The sequence below is a fragment of the Sinocyclocheilus grahami genome, unplaced genomic scaffold (genome assembly GCF_001515645.1).
Source record: "Sinocyclocheilus grahami isolate Dianchi unplaced genomic scaffold, SAMN03320097.WGS_v1.1 scaffold5.1, whole genome shotgun sequence".
Taxonomy (NCBI): domain Eukaryota; kingdom Metazoa; phylum Chordata; class Actinopteri; order Cypriniformes; family Cyprinidae; genus Sinocyclocheilus; species Sinocyclocheilus grahami.
Window position 1 is genome coordinate 1,916,499 of NW_015505184.1, and position 20,911 is coordinate 1,937,409.

Sequence of the window (20,911 nt, forward strand, 5' to 3'; positions counted from 1 at the left end):
ATACAAATCATGCAGTTAAGTAACGTCATGTATTCAGAAACAATGAACAAATGAAAGCAATGGTTACATGATGTGATCATGTTGATTACAATGCAAGGATAATGTAGCAGTTTTGTATGTTTATTCAGAGTCAGCTTCATCTGAAGTCCTCTCAAGGGTTGGCATCATCTCTTCACAGGTGTTGGGTCATTTGAAGTCTTCGTAAGAGGCTGGATACAGTCAGCAGCTATTCTTATAGCTTACATAGTATATGTGGTGTATAGATGTGATGTAATCATACTAGGGAACTGGCACTTTTTCCACAAAGACACAAAGAGCAGGGAAAGACTTGCCAAAACCAGTGAAGAGACTCATTGTGAGGTTGATGTCTCTTTACAGGGAGTCTTCAGGTGGTTCTCGTTCTGAAAGCAAGATAGCGAAGGAAAAACACAAGAGAAATGGTTAAGTGATGCTCCATCACATTGCAGTCCTGTGGCATCACTGCTCAGTCTGTTCCTTCAACACAGTACTTCTTTAGTAGCTAAGACGTTTAAGTATAAAACACAGTAATAATGAATAGATTTACTGAGATATATATATATAATATAATATAGTGGTATATAATACCTTTTTTGGAAATGTAGCCTAGCATGATTCTGAAATGAAAACTGCTCGCCTATTTCAAACTTTTCATTCTCACTTATGCCCATCTGCATCGTTTGCAATATATCCAAGTCTATTAAATAACTCCCCACCAGCACTTTTAAAAGCCTTAATTACACAACGATGGATGAAACTGCATGAAGAGAATGAATAACATCCCGTAAAGTGAGGAATAATCTAATAATCGTCTGTTTCAATGCACAGGGTAATTTGATTAGCAGTGCTGATAATATACTATTTTGTTCTATAAATGTCATACCTTTTAAAAGTTCATCACAGCGGTCTCTTCTGCCGCATCTCTACGGCGCTGATAGTGTGAGCGCTAACTTCCGGGAACTATTGAGCGGCTCCACGATCCGCCATTGCTGTAAAAAACTGGTCCATTGGAGTGAACGGAGTTGTCATAACTCTCTCTCTCTACAGCTCTGGCAGCGCCATGAATTAATCGACGTAAAGCGCAGGCAAGACTAATCGAGGAAACGAACGCGCTACACACTGGAAGCGTTCTGAGTTAATGTTTTTAATGTAGTTTATCCTTACAACCACTTGAAATTACAGACATAAGTGATTCAAATGTTATGCACAAGATGTAAAATATCTTGAGCCGTATGGTATGGAGCGATTTGGCAGTGATTTGTGCTGAAAGTACCCTGTGGTGAGATTCCAGTAACCTCTGTTTGCAACACTAGAGTGCGATCGTGCTCATTTTACTACAACTGCTGACACAACATAACAACAACAGGTTTTGCTGTCGGATAAGGTGGCACTGACAATGCATTTCTACTCAGTTAGTGGGGATATATCACTAAACCAGTTCTTTTGGTGCGCATTTCGAGTTATATCGATGTAGTGGTAAGCTATAGGTTTGTTGTGTGCCTCCAAATGTTATGAATGTCTGTTAGTCTAATACCTATCACAGTAGTTTGCTTGAATGTATAAGGAGTCATATTGGCCTAAATTGTCTTCCTGACAAATCAGCAGGATTTCAAAGCTCAAGCTCAACACTTGGCTTGAAAATTTCCGACTTTCATGCCGGAAGGTTTGTCATAGCAGCAGCATTAATTATAACAGACAGAGAAATAGAATGAAGAAAGAAGTGAATCAGTTTAATAGATGGAAGTTAGTTGTTCTAAAATTACATTTGAGATTTCAATAAATAAGTAGTTGTGGCCTTATATCAACATATTCTTGGTATATGACACAGTGAAAGAAATAAAACTTTATCTAAATATGTCTTTTGCTATCAATAATATATTGGTCCTGGCGTTTGTAACACTGGTTTATATATAATTAATATAATTATACATAAATTAGTCAGTTACTAAATGCTCTTTGCTCTTAATGTTATTGATGTAATTTAAATGCGCTTTGTCACTCTCTCTTTCCCAGTGCTTGCTTGTTATTAAATAAAATCTCATGTCTGTCTTACTCAGCGCCTTGCATGTGTGCAAGCCTCTAATCCTTAGAGATCAAGACAACGTGATTCCACATCCAGTGAATTTGTTTTGCTCTAACACCTACATGACCAACAAAATCAATAATTATTATGGCACGTTTTGATAATGACAGCTAGAATGTACCTTATGCTGCTCTGAAACTCAACTACAGTAGTTATAGAATAGAGTAAGAGCTTGATCAGTGAGCAAAACTGTTCGCTGAAACCAAACTGCTTGAAATTTCCCTAGAAACACTGCCAGGCTAATCTCCACCCCATGCTGATAAGGAAATCCTGTAAAACTATCTGAGACATGACGGGGAGCCTTGAGATGACTAGAAACTGCTGAATATCAATGAACAAACATTGCACAACGTCTCATTATGAAGAAAAAATTAATAAAAGTTCAAGTATGAACAGATTCAGCAAGTAAAGTCCAGTCTTTTATTCTGTACATATCCATATCTCATGCTGATTGATTCATGTGATACGAGATTAGCATCTCCCCAGATGTAATGCATTATGAACTGTTGTTGCTCTGCTGTAAACCAATCACAATCACAATATTCCTGCTGTGCTTCCTTAGTCACAGTTACGCTCCCACTGAGAGACACATGCTTTACCAGCTGAGACTTCCCTTTCCCTTATAGTCAGCTACAGCATAAAACCTCTCCACTTCACCCCACTCTAATCCCTATTAACAGAGGCCTTAAATCTGCTTATATCTCTGCAAGAAATTAGAAACACCTTCACCCATCTGCTGAATATCACACACAGCAGAACAAATACTTCATGTCTCATTACGTTTAAGTGAAAACCACTAAAACAGCGTGTACAAATGTAATTTGCTTAGTTGATTATACAGTCAGGTGAGACAAAGATGCAAGTATTATGCTATATAAACAGTTGAGATCAGCCGAAAGGTTTGCGTGGAGGTTGTTGCTTAACTTAATTATGATGTTTTATGTTTGTATGTCATTCAGTATCACACTTACTGTTATTATGGTTATCAGTACTGTACTGTTAGAAACCTCATAGGCTAAATATGCAGTTTCATTATATGTTAGTGCGAATGCTTAGATTATACAAACAAGTTTCAAAAGTTTCTGTTTTTACATTTGTTTTAATAGATGAAGGCGTACAATGATAGTATTCTTGATGCTCTTTCTCTAAAATGCTGTTTAATCATGACCAAAGATTACACAAATCGACCCTGATGCCTGCCGTCCCAAAATAGCCTTGAGCGTTGTTCATAATCTCTTCAGTTGATGGACAACAAACTCGCCAACTCAACCCTCCTGAAAATGTGAAATAAGGTAGGACGAGTGGCTTCAAATATTTGTGTTTTTATCTAAATAGTAGCATAAAAACTAGTAACATGTTCTGTATATTTTTAATGTTTATATTGATACATTAACCTGCTGTAGAAAGTGTGTGCTAATCATAAGATATTATACAGTATGGTGTTTGTTTTAAGAGACATTGTATGGATTGAATTTGCAGCAGATTAAAAAGTGATTACTATGTTTGAACTTTATATACATGTGCTTTTGAATCATGGTTTCTAGAACATGTTTTGTGGCTGTTATGCAGTAGTTTACTGCACAGAAAAATTATCGTGGAACATGATTTGTCAATTGAATGAGGCTGTCCGTGCCACACGGCAAAGCAATCTGTATAAAGATGATGTTTTCAAATAGAATTCAGTACATTTTAGAACTAGTGACCTGTTCCCATATTTCTTTAGTGAGATCTTTTTAAGATCAACATAAAAATATACATTGTTTGTTTTTATCAATACTTAGTTTAAGTTTAGTTCCGTAAATATTAGCATTAGCATTTGTTCATTGACTTCCATTCTTATACCTGACCATGTTAAGCGAACATTCCTGAGCAAACTCTTCTAGTCCTTAAGAAAGGCCATTTCTCTGTTGACTGCAATAAGCCATTTCATTAATGACTATGATGAAAAATTGAAAACCATACCTGAAAGACGAATGTAGCTGTTGCTGCTAATGAACTACAGATTGATTTTTTTAATGCATTTGTAGTTGTAAGAATTGCAAAGTATAAAGACTTCATTACAAAGAGCATATCACATTTATTTTGTTGTCATCAGCTGAAAGTCCCCCAGAGTACATTCATTTACAAAAACACTTGCTTTATGGGTGACACAACGTGAATTTTGGAAGCAATTTCAGTACGATAGAATTAAACCTAATGGGACACTGATAGTAAGAACAGAACAATGTTATTGCATACAATTCCTAATTTATATTTTTATTATGCACAATGAAAAAGAAAAACCCTGTGATGTTGAGAAAAGTCATATTAAACTGGAATTTTCTTTTTATTTAACTCTTGTTTTTTATTTCTTCAGTATCTCTTAATATGAGCACAACACACCTTAATGATGCACCCCATCCCGACATATCCGTGGGGAGTGTGCAGACATTGGTCTCCAGATCACTACACCCCCAACCAGACCCCATTACTACTAAGAGGGTATGTTTCTACAAGAGCGGGGACCCTCAGTTCACAGGGCACCAGATGGTCATCAACAGCCGCACTTTTAAAACCTTTGATGCCCTTCTAGATGCCCTCTCCAAGAAAGTGCCTCTGCCATTTGGGGTAAGGACCATCACGACACCCAGGGGAACACATGTTGTCCGCACCCTTGATGATGTGCAGGATGGGGGCTCTTATCTGTGCTCAGATCAGAAGAAAGTCAAGCCTTTTAACTTGGATGAGGTCCATAAGAGACAGGTCCCTTGGAACACTACCAGACCTGTCAGTGCAGGACGTCAAGCACGCAGAGAACTGGTCCGGCAGCTAGTAAAGAGAAATGAAGTGACCACAAGGGCAGGAAAAATGGCAGAAAACACAGTAGTGGTACGAACACCAAAAAGACTGACGGTGTACAAAAACAGGGATCCGAGTATGAAGCGAGTAGTTGTTCTTCATAGAAGAACAGCCCCAAGTTTTGAAGCCCTTTTGGATTATCTTTCTCAAGTGATGCAGTTCCCAGTTGTGAAGCTTTACACAGAAGATGGCAGAAGAGTAAGTATATCATATTTACATTTAGTCATTTAGTAGACGCTTTTATCCAAAGCGACTTACAAATGAGGACAATAAAAGCAGTCAAAACTAACAAAAGAGCAACGATATATAATATACAATATATACAATATATAACAGAGGTGTGACATGCGTTCTTTTCGGCTCATTAAAGATTAATCTTGCAGCTGCATTTTGAATTAATTGTAGAAGTTTGATAGAAGTGGCTGGAAGATATCATATATATAATGGTTTTCCTAATTAAAATTATAGGAAACATTGGTAACTGGCAGCTAGTTAAGAATCTAAACTGCTAACACTATGGTTAATCTCAGGAGTTACTGAAATCATTTTTCTCTGTTTCACACATCAGTGTGCCCTTAAAAAAGTATGAAGTTCTTAATTTGATCCATTTTATGTAAACACTCAATTATACTACTACATCTTTAACTAACATAAAATAAACTAAAATGCAGTGATATTACACTGTAATGCTTTGGTTTTGTACAAAAGATTTTAGCACTGTTTAACGGCTCTTTTGCAATACCTGTCCTGAAACATTTTTGAGACAGTTTTGCTTTGCCTTGTCATTGAATATTTAGTCTATCAGGTATGTTTTGTGCAAGATTTCAATCTTTTTAGCTTCAAAGTATACCATGTCTTTGTTCGTTATAGTCATTCCGTCAATCCTTGATGTACTAAGCCATGATGTTTTAATTCTTACTCCCAGCTGTGAGAGTACACTATAATCACTCTTGTTCCTATGGTGTCTTGAGGAATGTCACACACATGACTGACTAAAGCTCATGTTAGCTGTCAAACTTATGTCCTAAAGTTTCTGAAAAAATGAAAAATGTTATTTACTGGATGCACATAAGTTTCTGTTCTATTTATAGGTTGAGGGACTTCCTGCCCTCATCTTGTGCTCTGGGATTGTTGTTGCAGCTGGTAACGAACCCTTCAGAACAGGAATCTACAATCTCCAAGCTCCCACTAAAGTCCAGTCAAGGATATATGAATCTTTGTATCCAACACAAACTGAGACACTACTACGTAAGCCAAAATTATTTTATTTTTTATTTTTATTATTATTTATTATTTTTATTATTTATTATTATTATATGCACATAAGTTTCTGTTCTATTTATAGGTTGAGGGACTTCCTGCCCTCATCTTGTGCTCTGGGATTGTTGTTGCAGCTGGTAACGAACCCTTCAGAGCAGGAATCTACAATCTCCAAGCTCCCACTAAAGTCCAGTCAAGGATATATGAATCTTTGCATCCAACACAAACTGAGACACTACTACGTAAGCCAAAATTATTTTATTTTTTATTTTTATTATTATCAATTTATTGCACTTTGCTTTACTTTTCGAGTTTAATTGATAATGTTTTTTTCTCTTTTTTCCCCTTGCCATCTTCCATCTTCTGTCTTCTAATAATATCGGATCATTCGTCCATAAGAAGAAAAAAAGATTCCAGCTGGAACTATTTCAAGATCAAGGAATTTCTCTTTATCTTCTGAGAGGTTCCTTGTAGAGCAGATCAATAAGTCACTAAATGGAAATCTGACAGAGCACAATAGGACAAATAATGAATCAATGGAAACCGAAGGCAGTCAGCCAGTGGGATCAGATGAGATGGAGACCTGTGACTGTACGGATGGTGTGGAGCAGAGGAATTACCCCATTATGCCTACCGAAGACGACATTGAAAAATCATTTCGGGTCAATGAAGATGGCAGCATGACAGTGGAGATGAAGGTGCATCTTACTATAAAACAAGAGGAAATGATCCACTGGACAACTACACTGAGCCGCATTTCCGATAATAACCAGAAGAGGACAGTGTGCAATTCCAAGCCACAATTAGGTGCAAACTCATTAGATGTAACCAATGACTCAGGCAAAGAGTCAAATGGACCTCACAGCCTAGATTCTAAAGAAATCAATACACTCGCTAACAAATCTGTAGGATTCATCAAAGAAGAAAGGGAACATTATGGCAGTGATACATCATCTGAAAAGCCCAAGTCCATCTATAGAAGGGTACCCACTCCAGGTCCCAGACAACAAAGAAAAGAGGTCTCAGTCGAAAACATCAAAACCGTTTCAGAGACTGAAGTTCAGGAGAGTACAGTAGGTGCGTACTCATACATGGAGCGAACTGCACAGGGAGAGCTGACGGAGGGTTACTGTGTGGTCAGTCGCAACAGTAGCAGCAGCACAATAACTGTGTCAAAACCTGGGAAGAGTGAACTGGGAGAGGTTAAGCAGAAAAAGTCTGACACTTCCTTTAGATCCTCAGGTGTTGCACAGATTCTTCAGCTACAAAACAATGGGACGATGGGAATAACAGAGACTGTGATGCACATATATGAATCACAGGGTACGTGTGACAATTACAATGCAAATACAGTGTATGTGGACAACAAGCCTGGATATCACACAAAAGCTTTGCCTCAAAGCAAGCCAGGCTCAACAGACTCAGAACCCCGTTCGTCAAGTAATGATTGCGATGTAGATCTCACTAGGCATTCCACAAGTTCCAACTCCCAGGATGGTGGAAAATCCAATATGCTATCATTATCATCAGCCTGTTCAACACCTCCAAAAAATACAAACAACAATCCATCCATCCTCACTGATGATGAAAAACAAACATTGGTTGAGGGAACATCTGAAATGACCGAAAAGGAAATTATCCATCTAGCAGCAGCGTTGGAACAAGTCTCTGATGATAAAAGCATTGTTAGTAATAAAAATAATACGCCAAAGTCCAAAAAATCAAAGAAAATTACTTCTTCTGAATCATCTGGATTTGGGAGAAAAATAAGGGGCAGTGCTCCGGGGTCTTCAAAAGACCTCCAAATGACGTCAGACACACTAGGCCACACAGGATCAGAGAAAAAGACTGGCTCAGCAGAAAGTGACAGACGTGAACACAAAGCTGTAAGAGACAAAAGTAAGAAGACAAAAACATTTGAAAGTCCTCCAAAGATTAGACACTTTAATCTCAATACAGGGAATCAAAGTCGGTCAGATGAATATCTCAAGTTAAAAGATAAAACTATCAAAGACATTTCCCATAAAGTAAACACAAATGACCATGACTCTCAGGGGCCTAAACTAAAGAAGAATAGTTTAGACATTCAACCGCCAGCCCCAATAAAGAGGCTACCGAAACAAAGGTCAATGAATGGTGTCAGATCAAAAAAGTCCTCTAAACAAAAACAGGAATTGAGTGAAAGTGTATCATTGCCCGTGCTACAATTATCCTCCTCCAGTGTAAATCAATACGTTGAAAGCTGGCTAAATAAAATTGAACCAGAATCCTTGCCCTACGATGATGAGACAAAGCATCCAGAGATTGTACCAAGAGCAGTATTCCAAATAGGGAGTGACTCCACTGATGGCTCTGAGATTAAAAGTGACCCTGAAAAAGAAAGCGTAGATGTTGAAGGCTCTTCTCTAGAAGATAACGCTGACGAGAGGCCAACTTCTCGCCCACCTGTACAAATAATGTGTGAAGGAGAGCCAACCGAGCCACAAAGGCCGAGAGCATTTTGTAAATCGATGCCAATTTTGAGAGTACATTCTGAAAAGGAGGGTCTAGTAAGAATGCACAAGTCATCTGAGAACTTGGCTCCTCCTGACCCTTCTGGGACATCACAAAGTACAGAGGTCATAGTTAGGTCAGGCATGAAACCGGTTTTGCAACAGTTGCGTTTGTCTGTTCAGTCCATCAAGCAGGCGTTGAGTCCGATCCACTTAACACCTCTGGAAAGGGAAAAGTCGAGTAGCCTCCCGGATTTTTTCCTCTCAGGTGGCCTCTGCCTTTGGGTCTCCCTCGAGAGCTCTTCTGTCTTTCTTGTCTCTGATGACTCTGAGAGATGGACTTTCAGTCCTCTACAAAGATGAATCACAAGCCAGCAACTCTAATGTCTGTCCAGAGGCCCTGCAGGTAATGCAGTCCTTGGAAAAAATATCTAGTATTAAAGATGAAGATGAGCTAAAGGCCAGCTTGACCAGTCTTCAAAGTTCAACTTCATCCAAACTAAAACAAAGCTGGAGAGATTTCCAGGAGCTAAATGTCTTTGAAGAGAGTCCGCCGCTGTCACCAAGATTCTCAGAGCAGGAGTTTGCCGTAGAAGTGGACTTAGAAGGAGAAACAGAAGATCAGGACAAACAGTGCAGTTTTAGAATAGAACAGTTATTGGATGAACTGAACTTGCCTGAAGATCTTCACAGAGAGATTTCCTCTCTTGTTGAAGGAGAACTACAGTATTTTAATCAAGAAGACGTAATCAAACATGATGGTACCATTCGTGAAATTTTGGGTAAAGAAAAGGAAAATGAAAATGGCTCCTTAAGTGGTAGTTTAGAGAAAGCTGCTGACATGGAAGAGGAAAAGGTGAATATCGACCAAGACAATGACAAAACCAATGATGACATAACCAATGATCAAATGGAACCAGAATCTCAGCAATTGTGTTTAATTCAAGCTCATTCCCCTGACTCAGAAACTATAGAAGAGGACATGGGTAAGGAAGATTCTGGTATAGCAGTGCCAATTCAATCACCTGAGGGTAATGGTAGTGATTCAAGTAAAGCAGAGGTTTTAGAAACATCTGATAACAACCAGATGAATGCAGAGAACATGCAAGAAAGGGTAATGCATGAAGGTTCTGAATCTGAAAACAAAGATAGTGAAGGAAATCGTTCTCCAACATCAGAACAAAAAATAACAGATGTAGCTGTAGAAGAAGTTTCTGAGCTCTCTGATAACCAAGACAATATTTGTGAAAGAGAGGACAATGTAACGCCAGAGATTATAGAAGAACGAGACACTGATGTAGAGGAGGAGGACATCATTCAGAACATCAGGGTAACTAGCGAACAATCAGATGCTTCAGAACCCGACGACACAAATGCCAAACACTCATGTTCAGCATCAGAAACTGAGTGTGTGCCATTTTCCGATAGAGAGGCAGCTGAGCTAAATGAGGACAATCAGCACAATACAGTTGAGGACTGCGTCAGAGAGGAAGCTGAACTTTCTGATTTTGAGGAAACAATTAGTGATGGAGGGCATGAACAAGAAAACAAGTCCATCTCATCAGAATGTATTTCCATTCACTCAGAGACATCATCACCTCATCGTGATACAGAGGGTGAATGTAGAGAGCAAACATTAGAATCATCCAGCCAAGAAGATGATCAGGTGATGTCTCCTGATGTCAAAGATAAAAATCAACAAGAAGATGCGCCAGAGATCTCAGAGGGTGAGGATCCTGATCCACACTGCAACAGCAGCCCTCAATATAGTAGTAATGATGAAAATAGTATGACTCCTGAAGCTGAATATGAGAAAACACAACAAATTGAAAATGGGCTTGTGGAAGAACATGCCATTAATGAAGTGGACCATGAGAACTCAGAAGTTTGTGAACGAGTAGATCCAGATGCTGAACCAGACTCTTGTACAATCTCTGATCCTGAGGTTGCGGATGAGGATGTGACAGAAACAAAGCCAAACACAAGTGATTCTGAACCCTGCAAAGTGCAGACATTAGAGGAAGGTAGTCTCACTAAAAAGGACAGTTCTGCTGAAGAATGTGATATAGAAGAGGAAGACCTGGGTTCGCTTGATTCTTATGATAGTTTGAATAGTGTTAGACACTCTTGTACTGATAATAAAGATTCTGTGGAAGGGGAGTCATGCGGCAGTATTAGTACAAGTGAGCACCAGTTTGAGAAAGCTGAGAGTTTAGGTATGGAGCATGGCTATCATTATCTACTACATCCAGCTGAGATTTCACAAGAGCTGCTAGACCTAATTAATTCGGCTTTGTTGTCCTCTACCCTGACTGTCACATGTGATTCAAATGGCAACCTCAGAATAGAGCCAGACAAACACAAAATGAGGGAGATGTTTATGGCTTGCCAAAAGATAGATAATCAATATGGTCAAAAATGTCTCCCGAGCCCAAATACATCAGATTTGTCTGATTATAGGCCGGAGACATCCGACAATGGTGGGTACCAGTCGCAGGAGCTTTTTACCGAGAGTGGAGGAGAAGAGGCGGAGAGGTTACGTATATTTCGAGAAATCATAAAACGAAGTTCAGAGAAGCCAAAAAGAATAAACCATGTAAAAGAAAACGGCTTGATGAAATCGTCCACATGGATGACAACAAAACCCACTCCCAGTCCAAGTTTAAAAAGCAGCAGTCTTGCTTCTTTTCAGGATACAAAAAGCGCAATCCAAGAGACAGTATTCCACAATAGATCGCCAAGCGATAAAAGTTCACTTGACAGAGACTCTGAGTCGGTACAGTGCATGGCTTTAAAAGACAACGTGGACTCTGGAGAGGGAGTGCTGATTGATAAAGGTAGGTGGCTTCTCAAGGAAAACCACCTCATCCGTAACTCTCCTCCTGCAACTATGGAAATGTACGGAAATGGAGACACTACATCAGCTGACACGGCGCAGGACAACAGAAGTGAGGATTCAGCCTACCCATATTGTGAGAACCAAGCCTCGCCTCTGGCTGTAATATCCTCTTCGGAGCTGGAGGACATGGCTAAACCCCCTACACCGAAGTGTACATACTTCAATATGGCACATAGCATTGACTCTGATCCTCTCTTGGATGCCCAAAGTGTCAAGAATGGCAACGGTGGAGGGAACGCCAGGAGAAACAAGAAACTTAAGGTATCTCCGATGGGTGAGTCCTCTAAAATGTGGGCAAAGAATAATGGAAGTATGTCTTCATTCGCATCTGTTGAGTTCAAACTGCCTGATGGGAAAGTTCATCCTCAGGAGGGGTCGGGATCTGGTACTAACAGATCTCAAAGTCAAGACAGCCGGCGAGTACAAGAGGAGGAGTCGAGGGAGGGTCTAAATCTCAGGTGTGGGCAACACTGCCCAATTCTATAGTTCAAAAGGGAAAATAAACCAGCTAAAAGCACTTCTATTTAAGGTATTGTCAGATTTAATTAATTTGTAGTAGCTTATGTGCTTAAACTGTTTGAACAGCAAAATGTAAAGGCATACAGTCTTTAACTGCCGTGAAAAGACTTTAATTTACTCACTTTGGTGCCTGCTGGTATTTAAGCTTTCAGTTGTAAACATTTGCCTGTTTTAAACAGTTTTGGGTTATTTCAGACATGTATTTTCATTTCACAGGGGCTATATTGCACAAATCATCTGATTTACTTGAATTTATTGAACTTCCTAAGTGGTATTTCTCATAGAGAAAAAGAAATTAACTTAATTGTTGCATTTGTTTCCTAATGTGAACCTGTCTCTTATTGGGTAAAAAAAATTACATTTAGCCCTAAAATATGCTTGATTTTTTTCTCCCCCCAAGAGATGTAGAGACTCCTAAGAAGGGATACTAAGATTAAAAAAGAGTTATAATTCATAACATTGCATGTGCAAGTTTAAAACAGCATTGCAAAGTACCTTTTTTGAAGAGTGGTCTGCTGAATGACCTCTCAAGATGTGTTTTCTCACTCTTTGAGTGGTCCGTTGTTAACAAGTAACTATACAGGAAGTAATAGTTAGTACTACAGTACATTAACACTGAACTTGATACTACTAACGGTCCCACTTTATATTAAGTAGCCTTAACTACTATGTACTTACATTTAAATTAACCATTTGGTACAATGCACTTATTGTGTACATACATGTTTTTACATTGTACTTATATTTAAAAAAACCCACATGTAATTACATCTGTAATTAATTTCTGTAATTACATTTATAATTACCCTGTTGACCCATCCCTTACACCTTAACCCACCCTTAAACCTACCCATACCACCAAACCTGTCTCTAACCTTACCCATATCCCACCTCAATAGCAGCAAAAGTGTTTTGCAATACAATATGAACACAATAAGTATATTGTACTTATTTTTTGATGTAAGTACATAGTAGTTAAGGCCACTTAATATAAAGTGGGACCCTACTAACTAATATGGAAGCAAGATTAACTAAGCGGGAAGTAATAGCAAATTTAGGACAAAGGTAGTTCCTTATTAGATATTCAGTAATTACTAAATAAAAATATCCTCATTAAGAACTACTTGCTAACTATGGCCAGTTAATAAAGTATAACCAATGAATTACTAATCACAACATTAACATTTCTAAAAACTTATTATATTACTTGTAAAATTGATGTCAACCCCTCACTAATTACTCAAGTGTTACCTTGTCAGCCCACAGGAACTACAAGTGATCTGGACCATTATTTTAAAGTGAAAAACACGTTAACAAGTTAAACAACTTAACCCGGCACTAATACTCAAGTGGGCTGACAAGGTTGAGTAGTGAGTAGTTAGTGAGAGGTTAACGTGTTTTTCCCTTTAAAATAATGGTCCAGACCAATATTGGTTCCTGTGGGCTGACAAGGTAATGCTTGAGTAATTAGTGAGGGGTTGACATTGATTTCACAAGTAATTTATTAAGTTATTTAATATATTTTATATCTGACACATACTGTACAGCCATACATTTTTGTGAGGCCCTAGTGATATTCTAACAGACAGTGTAATCTGGAAGATGTTGTTTTGTGCTTAACACAATGCAGTCAATATTTTCATTAAGGATGCAAATGGTTTTTGACAAGAGACCATCATTGTTTATATTCATATCCTAAAGAGAAGTCTTTCCCAGGATACTGTCACTAAAGGTAGGTGTTTTGGAGTCTGAGAAGTATTGAACTGACAGTGAATACAGCTCATAATAGTGAACTAATCCAATCATGGGCTTGTCAGCATCCCTTCATAATTATTTAATTTTTTTATTAATTATTGTCATTATTATTATTATTATTATTATTATTATTATTCTGTGTTTAAGTTTGACAAACGCTTTGACAACTCTTTGGAAAGAGTATAGTAGTCACAATCTCAACCTGTAGCCAACTTATTTGGGGGGATATAATATTCATAAATACGTTTCCGCAAATAATGTCTAAATAATAATTGTCTAAAACAACACAATAGTTTACTTTTAGACACATTACTGTTGTGGTTAGTAATTAATTGGTTTCTTTATTAATTGATCATAGTTAGCAAGCAGCACTCAATATGGATATTTTTATTTAGTAACTACTGAATACCTAATAAGGAACTACTTTTGTCCTAAATTTGCTATTACTTACTGCAGTTAATATTGCTTCCATATTAGTTAATAGTATCAAGTTCGGTGTTAATGTGGTACTACCTATTGTTTACTGCATAGTTATTTGTTAACAACAGACCATTATTTTAAAGTGTTACCCCACATTTCAAAATGTCTTTGTATGGAAGTTCTCAGAAGTAATTTATATTGTTACTTCAACCATGTAATTGGGATAGAATAGGAGAAGAGTTAATAATGCTCTGTTGTCTGATATTTTGTGCCATTGTTGGTCCTGTAGATTCATGTATTTCTTAGGTCACTGACAAACAATAGATCCATGGGTAAACCCATTTAGCAGTGTTACGTGTTAAATTGAAAATATTTATTATTTGTCTTTTACATTAAAAAAATGCAGTTTTTAATGCAGTATTAATATCATAGCACAATATCCTCGGGGAAGAGCGCAATGTAAAAATATGATGTACAACAGTGAATAAGTGTATTGAAGGCAGCTGTCATCATTATCACATTAAATGTGATTATTTTTATTGTGCTAATATCAAATAAAATTGCATCACCTCTACAAAGGATCAATTTTATTAAACTGTATAGATTAATTTTATAATTAAATGATTACATTTTACAAAAATAAAAAAGTCTGAGAAATCACCAAAACATACTGAAAAGAGATTGAACAAACACTAAAGTACTGATTCTGTTAAATAAATGGATATAGGCAGGGCTTGTTCTAAGAGGCTCCTAGATCTGGACAAATTAGCTTAGTTCACAAAAAACTGTTAAACAGTGCTGGGTTTAAGGAAATATTTCCTGTGGAAGGTCAAACAGCTATTGACTTTAAGTCCAGTGTATAATTGTTACATGCTCGCCGTATAATGTAATTATATCAGAGTCTAGACCACTTGATAATGCAAATGGATTTGATAATGCAAATGGAGGTCTATGAATGGGGGAAAAATGTTCTTTATTCTGACTGGAAATATTGTTTGACCGCTAACTTTAAAATAAAAACAACCTACTGAGAAATAAATATTTGTTGATACGAGTTTGTGTCATGGCATTTTTCCTTGGGTGTTCATGTTGGAATTAATTGTAAATAACAATAATAATAGTAAATAAAAATGCATATGCTGAATTGTTTATGGAAAACACTGCGTTCAGTCCCAGACTATTCCCAGCATTTTGCAGCTGAGCTCCCAAAGTTTCTCAGCCATTTCATCATCTCTAGCAGCTCTGGTGCATCTTGAAGGTCTGCAGTTGCTGTAGAAAATGGGAAAGACAGAAAAAACAAACAAAACACAAATCCATTATGGGATCCAGTCAGTTTATATCTGTTGCCTCTGCAACTGTATTTAATGCAGTATGACACAATTCAATACCTGTAGTAGCCACCACTCTCTTTGTCTAATTCTGGTTGCACTGCGCAGTAGATGGTAGTTTGTGCTCCCTGCACTGGGGTCTTTGTGAAAGGTCTGACAACCTTCCACATGATTAGAAGTCCGAGATTCATATGTCTTTTAAGGTCTGTCCGCACAATTCCTGGATGGACTGCATATGCTGTAACACCTGTGTCTGAAGATACAATTCACGATAGATCAAAAAGTACTCTCCTGGCACAAGTACCCATTAATTTTCCCATTTATTTAATCTTCCAGAATTTTTAAAGATCACTTACCCTTGAGTTTTTTGGCCAAGGAACGAGTGTAAAGGATATTGGCCAATTTACTCTGACCATATGCCCTTCTACTGTGGTAATTCCTCTCACTATTGATATCATCAAGTGCTATTGTGCCCCAACTATGAGCCATGGAGGAAAGGTTGATGATTCTTGAGGGGGCAGATCTCTTCAGCAGATCAATCAGCAGGTAGGTTAACAGGAAATGACCTAATTGACATACAAGTGTAAGTAATTGTTCAACAGCACACTTCATATACAGTAAGTCTGCACCATTAAACATGCAGCAAGTCAAAGGTAAAGATGTGCAAAGGAATATTATTGGTAACATATGTATTATAAGTTAAGAGAGGCATTAAAGAAGAGGTCTATGACACATTGCATTTGAATGAACAAGAAAAACACTTTACCTAAGTGGTTGACACCAAACTGCATCTCAAAACCATCTGCTGTCTTAGAGTAGGGACACATCATGACCCCAGCATTGTTAATGAGTATGTGAATAGCTCTTTCCTCTGAAAACAAGAGGGTTTTAATAATTATTTTGGGTCTACTGTAGGAGACACATTGGAATTGCTTTGAGTGAATTGCTTTATTTTTGTTTTGTTAGATCAAATACACAGTCAGATTTTGGTGTAAAACTCTTATATTAATCACTTACCGTTGTTGATTACCTCAGCAAATTCTCTGATTGACTTGGTGTCAGATAAATCTAGTTTCCTGATCCCTATGTTTTGGTTCCCTGAGTCCTCCATGATCTCTTTCTGTGCTCCTTCTGCTTTCTCAAGGTCTCTGCAAGCCATTATTATCCTGGCACCTGTGAAACAACTCCAAAAACCATGACTTTTATAATTGGTGTCCTAAATCAATTTGTGTAACATACATCTCATGTTTTTTTTAGTTTTAGTTTGTTTCTAGAATCTGATTTACATTACAAACGGCACACAAGAATAAGATAAATGTGATACCGCGTTTTGCCAGGTCTCTTGTGGTTTCTTTTCCAATGCCAGTATTTGCTCCAGTTATAATGACTGTTTTGCCATCGAGTCGTGCGCTAGATGACCACTGGCCACCAAACATTTCTCTGTGCAAATGCATCATAAATGTTAGTTAAAGGAACAGTGCACAAATGACAGAATTTACATTTTAAGTCAATTTCCCGAAATTGAGATTTATACATCATCTGAAAGCTGAACAAATAAGCTTTCCATTGATGTATGGTTTATTATGATCGGACAATATTTGGCCGAGATACAGCTATTTGAAAATCTGGAATCTGAGGGTGCAAAAAAATCTAAATACTGAGAAAATCACCTATAAAGTTGTCCAAATGAAGTTCTTAGCAATGCATATTACTAATCAAAAATTAAGTTTTGATATATTTACAGTAGAAAATTTACAAAATATCTTCATGGAACATGATCTTTACTTAATATCCTAATGATTTTTAGCATAAAAGGAAAATCAATAATTTTGACCCATACAATGTTTTTTTTTTTGTGCTATTGCTAAAAATATACCCAAGCGACTTAAGACTGGTTTTGTGGTCCAGGGTCACAAATATAAATTACTGTAGAAGCAATACATAAAAGTTGTGAGAAATGTTACTTATGTCAATTGTAAGTTTACATCAAAAGACAGAAATGTTAAACCTACCTCAGAGTGTATATATTGGACATCTTGCTCAATGCAAAGATGCTCTAAAGACAACACATGACTTCCCTCTGGAGTTGTTTGCAGATACTGCACTGAAAGACTGAAAAGTGCATTGTTTAGCGTGAGCCACAGTGCAATGGTGTGGATTAGAAACTGAACAGACTAATCCACAGCTAATCGGTTTAAAGCACTGATCTACTGTTAACTCAGTGTGATTGCATTCCTTGTAGATTCTGGAAACTTGCTGCAGGTTTTTAACCTAAATATATGAATAACCTAAAAATATACAAAACCATTTAAAAACTCAATAAAGAACTCAAGTTTAAATAAACTCAATAACTCAATAAAGCTCATTCTGATTTAAAACAATTGATAGGTGACAAATCAGCTGTGTGTATATGAGCAGTACAATGGAGTACACACAAAAAAATTATTTAGAAAAATGCAATTAGAGTGAGATTTCCTCCTCTAAAAAAACATGAAATATAAAGGTGACCACGTATTGTAATACGATATATAGATAGATAGACAGACAGACAGACAGATAGACAGACAGACAGACAGACAGACAGACAGACAGACAGCTAGCTAGCTAGATAGACAGACAGACAAACAGACAGACAGACAGACAGACATACAGACATACAGATAGATAGATAGATAGATAGATAGATAGATAGATAGATAGATAGATAGATTTTAATGGGATTTTCCAATTGTTGTCTCAACAGACACTGTAAAAAACCTGATTCAGAATTTTTTAAAATTTCCTCTTACCTTGTTTTTAACAGTACAATAATTGTTTTGAATGATTTTTAAAAAATGATTTGTTTCCTTGACAAATTAAATATTTAAAAGCCTATACACTGCATACATCTTACTGCAAAACATTAATTGGAGTGTACTTCCATTGGGTATACCACCATTATTATACTGCTTAGTTTTACTAGGATATTGTGAAAATAACATAGTCTTATGAGAATATTGTGACCTTTCATCCTCAGCTAGCAAAAGACAAGAATAAGACTATTTAAAACACAAAGGATTATGTAATAGAAAGATAGTGAGAGAAAGAGAGCAGGAAGGCCAGACTGAAAAGGAAAATATTGACATGTTGTAAAACTCACTAACTTCCTTGTGCATGAGATTTGTAAATCTTTAATCTTTACTATGACAAATAACAGTCAGGAGGTGTTTCCTAAAGCCTCTGGAGGCTGGCCGTTTGACACTGACAGAAGATTTACACATGAACTGACAAGCTGACATCACATTCATCTTCAGCTCTCTAGGCACCAACAGCAAATGGATGAACTGTCTCAGTTACATCAAACTGTCTGCATGCTGTTGATGAAGGAATATTGTATGATTGATACTACTCGTAAATTGGTAAGTATCTGCAATCATTTTCTCATGCCAAACTCTGTATAAGGAAAAAATAGCTTAAAATAGTTTTTTTCAGTATTATTTTTCAGAATAACCCTGTTGTTAGCATCTTACATAAAAAACAACAACAAAAAACATCTTCACAAATACATTTGCAGGTTGTCCTGACTAAAACAGCCAGTTACATAGATTTGGTAAGTACGTACGCATGTATGTATGTATGTATTTATTCCTTATTTTTCTCTTTTGCATCTTCCTTTAATATTGAAATGTGTTTAGAAGCATTAGGGAAGTGTTTTGAAACTTCTGCTTCTGCTAATATTACATCATTTGAAAGAAACATCAAGTTCAGCACATTTAAAACACCCCAGAAGATAGGAGAAATCATCAAGCTCTTTTTTTTTTTTAAGTTGAAGCATCAATTTAGATAAACATTCAAAAGAAGAAATGTGATTAATCTATCTGGCATTTTTCAGGGCCAAAACATTTGACCAGGAAAAGAGTTTGGGGAAAATGTGAGTTTATGTTTCATATTTATGTTTCATCTTATATCTAAAAGTCATTTCTTAGACACTGTTTTGTAATAACATGAATGTACATGCTGTATAATACTGTATAACTCTCTCTCTCTCTCTCTATTCATTTTGAGAGCAAGTAAAAACAAAAAAAAATTTCTCCAAAGTGTCAGGCATGATCATAAACAACACTGCAAACCAAACTGGCCTGCCGGAGGACTTCAGAATTGCTCTTCTGGTCTTATACATATTCATCTTTCTCTCTGGGACTCTGAATGTTGTACTAATGTCCTGTATGCTACAGTCTCAAAGTCATCTCTCTTTCACCAAAGTATCTGTGATCAACCTGATAGCAGTGCACTCCATTTTCCTTCTCACACTGCCTTTTCGCATTTACTATTATGCTTCTGATAAAGACTGGATTCTGGGCATGTATTTCTGCAAAATTGTCAGTCTTATGATCCATGCCCACATGTATCTTGCATTCATCTTCTATGCCTTCCTTCTAATTGTGCGTTATGTGGAGCACTCTAATCAGCGGCACAAGCTAGAGTTTCATCGCATCCTTCACGCCACGATTGCAAGCGCAACCGTCTGGTTGATCATATTTGGCTCTATGTTCCCAGTAACTATTTCTAACTACGGAATGACGCAGAATGATTCAACTCAGTGCTTTCATTTCGGTCAGGCTCTCATGCAGCCTAGTGTGAAGACATTAAACTATGTTATTTGTATACTAGTAATACTGGTTTGGAGTGTGCTAGCATTTTTCCAAGTTTATTTTCTACTCAACGTGAGTAAGACATTTGGAAAGGCCACATGTCAACGTCAAGAGTTCTGGGCACAACTGAAAAACATTGTTTTCCTGTCGGTCATGTTTTTTTGTTTTGTGCCCTATCAAGGATTCAGAGTATATTATGTGAGTGAATATGGCAAGAATGAAGAAATGCATCATATAAATGAAGTATTTCTTGCTGTCACTGCTTTCAGCTGCTTTGATATGATTGTATTTGCTGGTAGAGATGTATGCAAACTTATAAATTCAAAGGGATGGTTTCACTGTTTATAGCATCTATGTTGTATATTGTTTTTGATGTAGTGAATTCTTTTCCATTTTGCTTTCCAAATGGTTTCCATTTTTTGATGCTTTTGTGCCTTATAAGCTTAAAAAAATTGTTCTGCATGACAGAATGTTTGGAAATAACCTGGTGTTTTATTGTCTATAATGCATTAAATAATTTACAGTATTTACATTGGATGGATTTACATTATATATATATAGTCTTTATTCCATTTTATGTGTTCAGAGAAAATGTTTCCACATTTATTTTTAAGTGTAAAGACATAATGTGCATGTGCAGATAGTACAAATATATGTTTTTATATATA

General features: G+C 36.9%; 2 protein-coding genes and 1 long non-coding RNA gene across 4 annotated transcripts; 1 reads left to right on the forward strand and 2 right to left on the reverse strand.

The window, feature by feature from the left end:
* Positions 1-308: 308 nt before the first annotated feature.
* LOC107584291 (uncharacterized) lies at positions 309-1,090 on the reverse strand. Its single transcript, XR_001609124.1, has 2 exons — positions 902-1,090; positions 309-401 (listed from the first exon to the last, which is right to left on the reverse strand). It is a non-coding gene; the product is annotated as an uncharacterized lncRNA (long non-coding RNA).
* Positions 1,091-1,408: 318 nt separating this feature from the next.
* On the forward strand, positions 1,409-12,351 carry LOC107584282 (oxygen-regulated protein 1-like). Its single transcript, XM_016270842.1, is given in 6 exon segments — positions 1,409-1,494; positions 3,275-3,393; positions 4,458-5,137; positions 6,285-6,441; positions 6,599-8,946; positions 8,948-12,351. Coding segments are annotated over 4 exon segments (6,303 nt in total). The 5' UTR covers positions 1,409-1,494; positions 3,275-3,393; positions 4,458-4,468; the 3' UTR covers positions 12,077-12,351.
* Positions 12,352-14,284: 1,933 nt separating this feature from the next.
* Positions 14,285-17,744, reverse strand: LOC107586344 (retinol dehydrogenase 12-like). Of its 2 annotated transcripts, XM_016273670.1 has the most exons (7): positions 17,625-17,744; positions 16,937-17,052; positions 16,630-16,785; positions 16,379-16,483; positions 15,969-16,178; positions 15,673-15,865; positions 14,285-15,553 (listed from the first exon to the last, which is right to left on the reverse strand). In XM_016273670.1, exons 1-7 carry the CDS (start codon positions 17,645-17,647, stop codon positions 15,451-15,453), a joined length of 906 nt encoding a protein of 301 aa, XP_016129156.1. In that variant the 5' UTR covers positions 17,648-17,744; the 3' UTR covers positions 14,285-15,450. The 2 variants fall into 2 exon arrangements, with proteins under 2 accessions (XP_016129156.1, XP_016129146.1); XM_016273660.1 differs by lacking the exon at positions 17,625-17,744 and having other exon boundaries at positions 16,630-16,796; positions 16,937-17,011.
* Between the last annotated feature and the right edge of the window lie 3,167 nt (positions 17,745-20,911).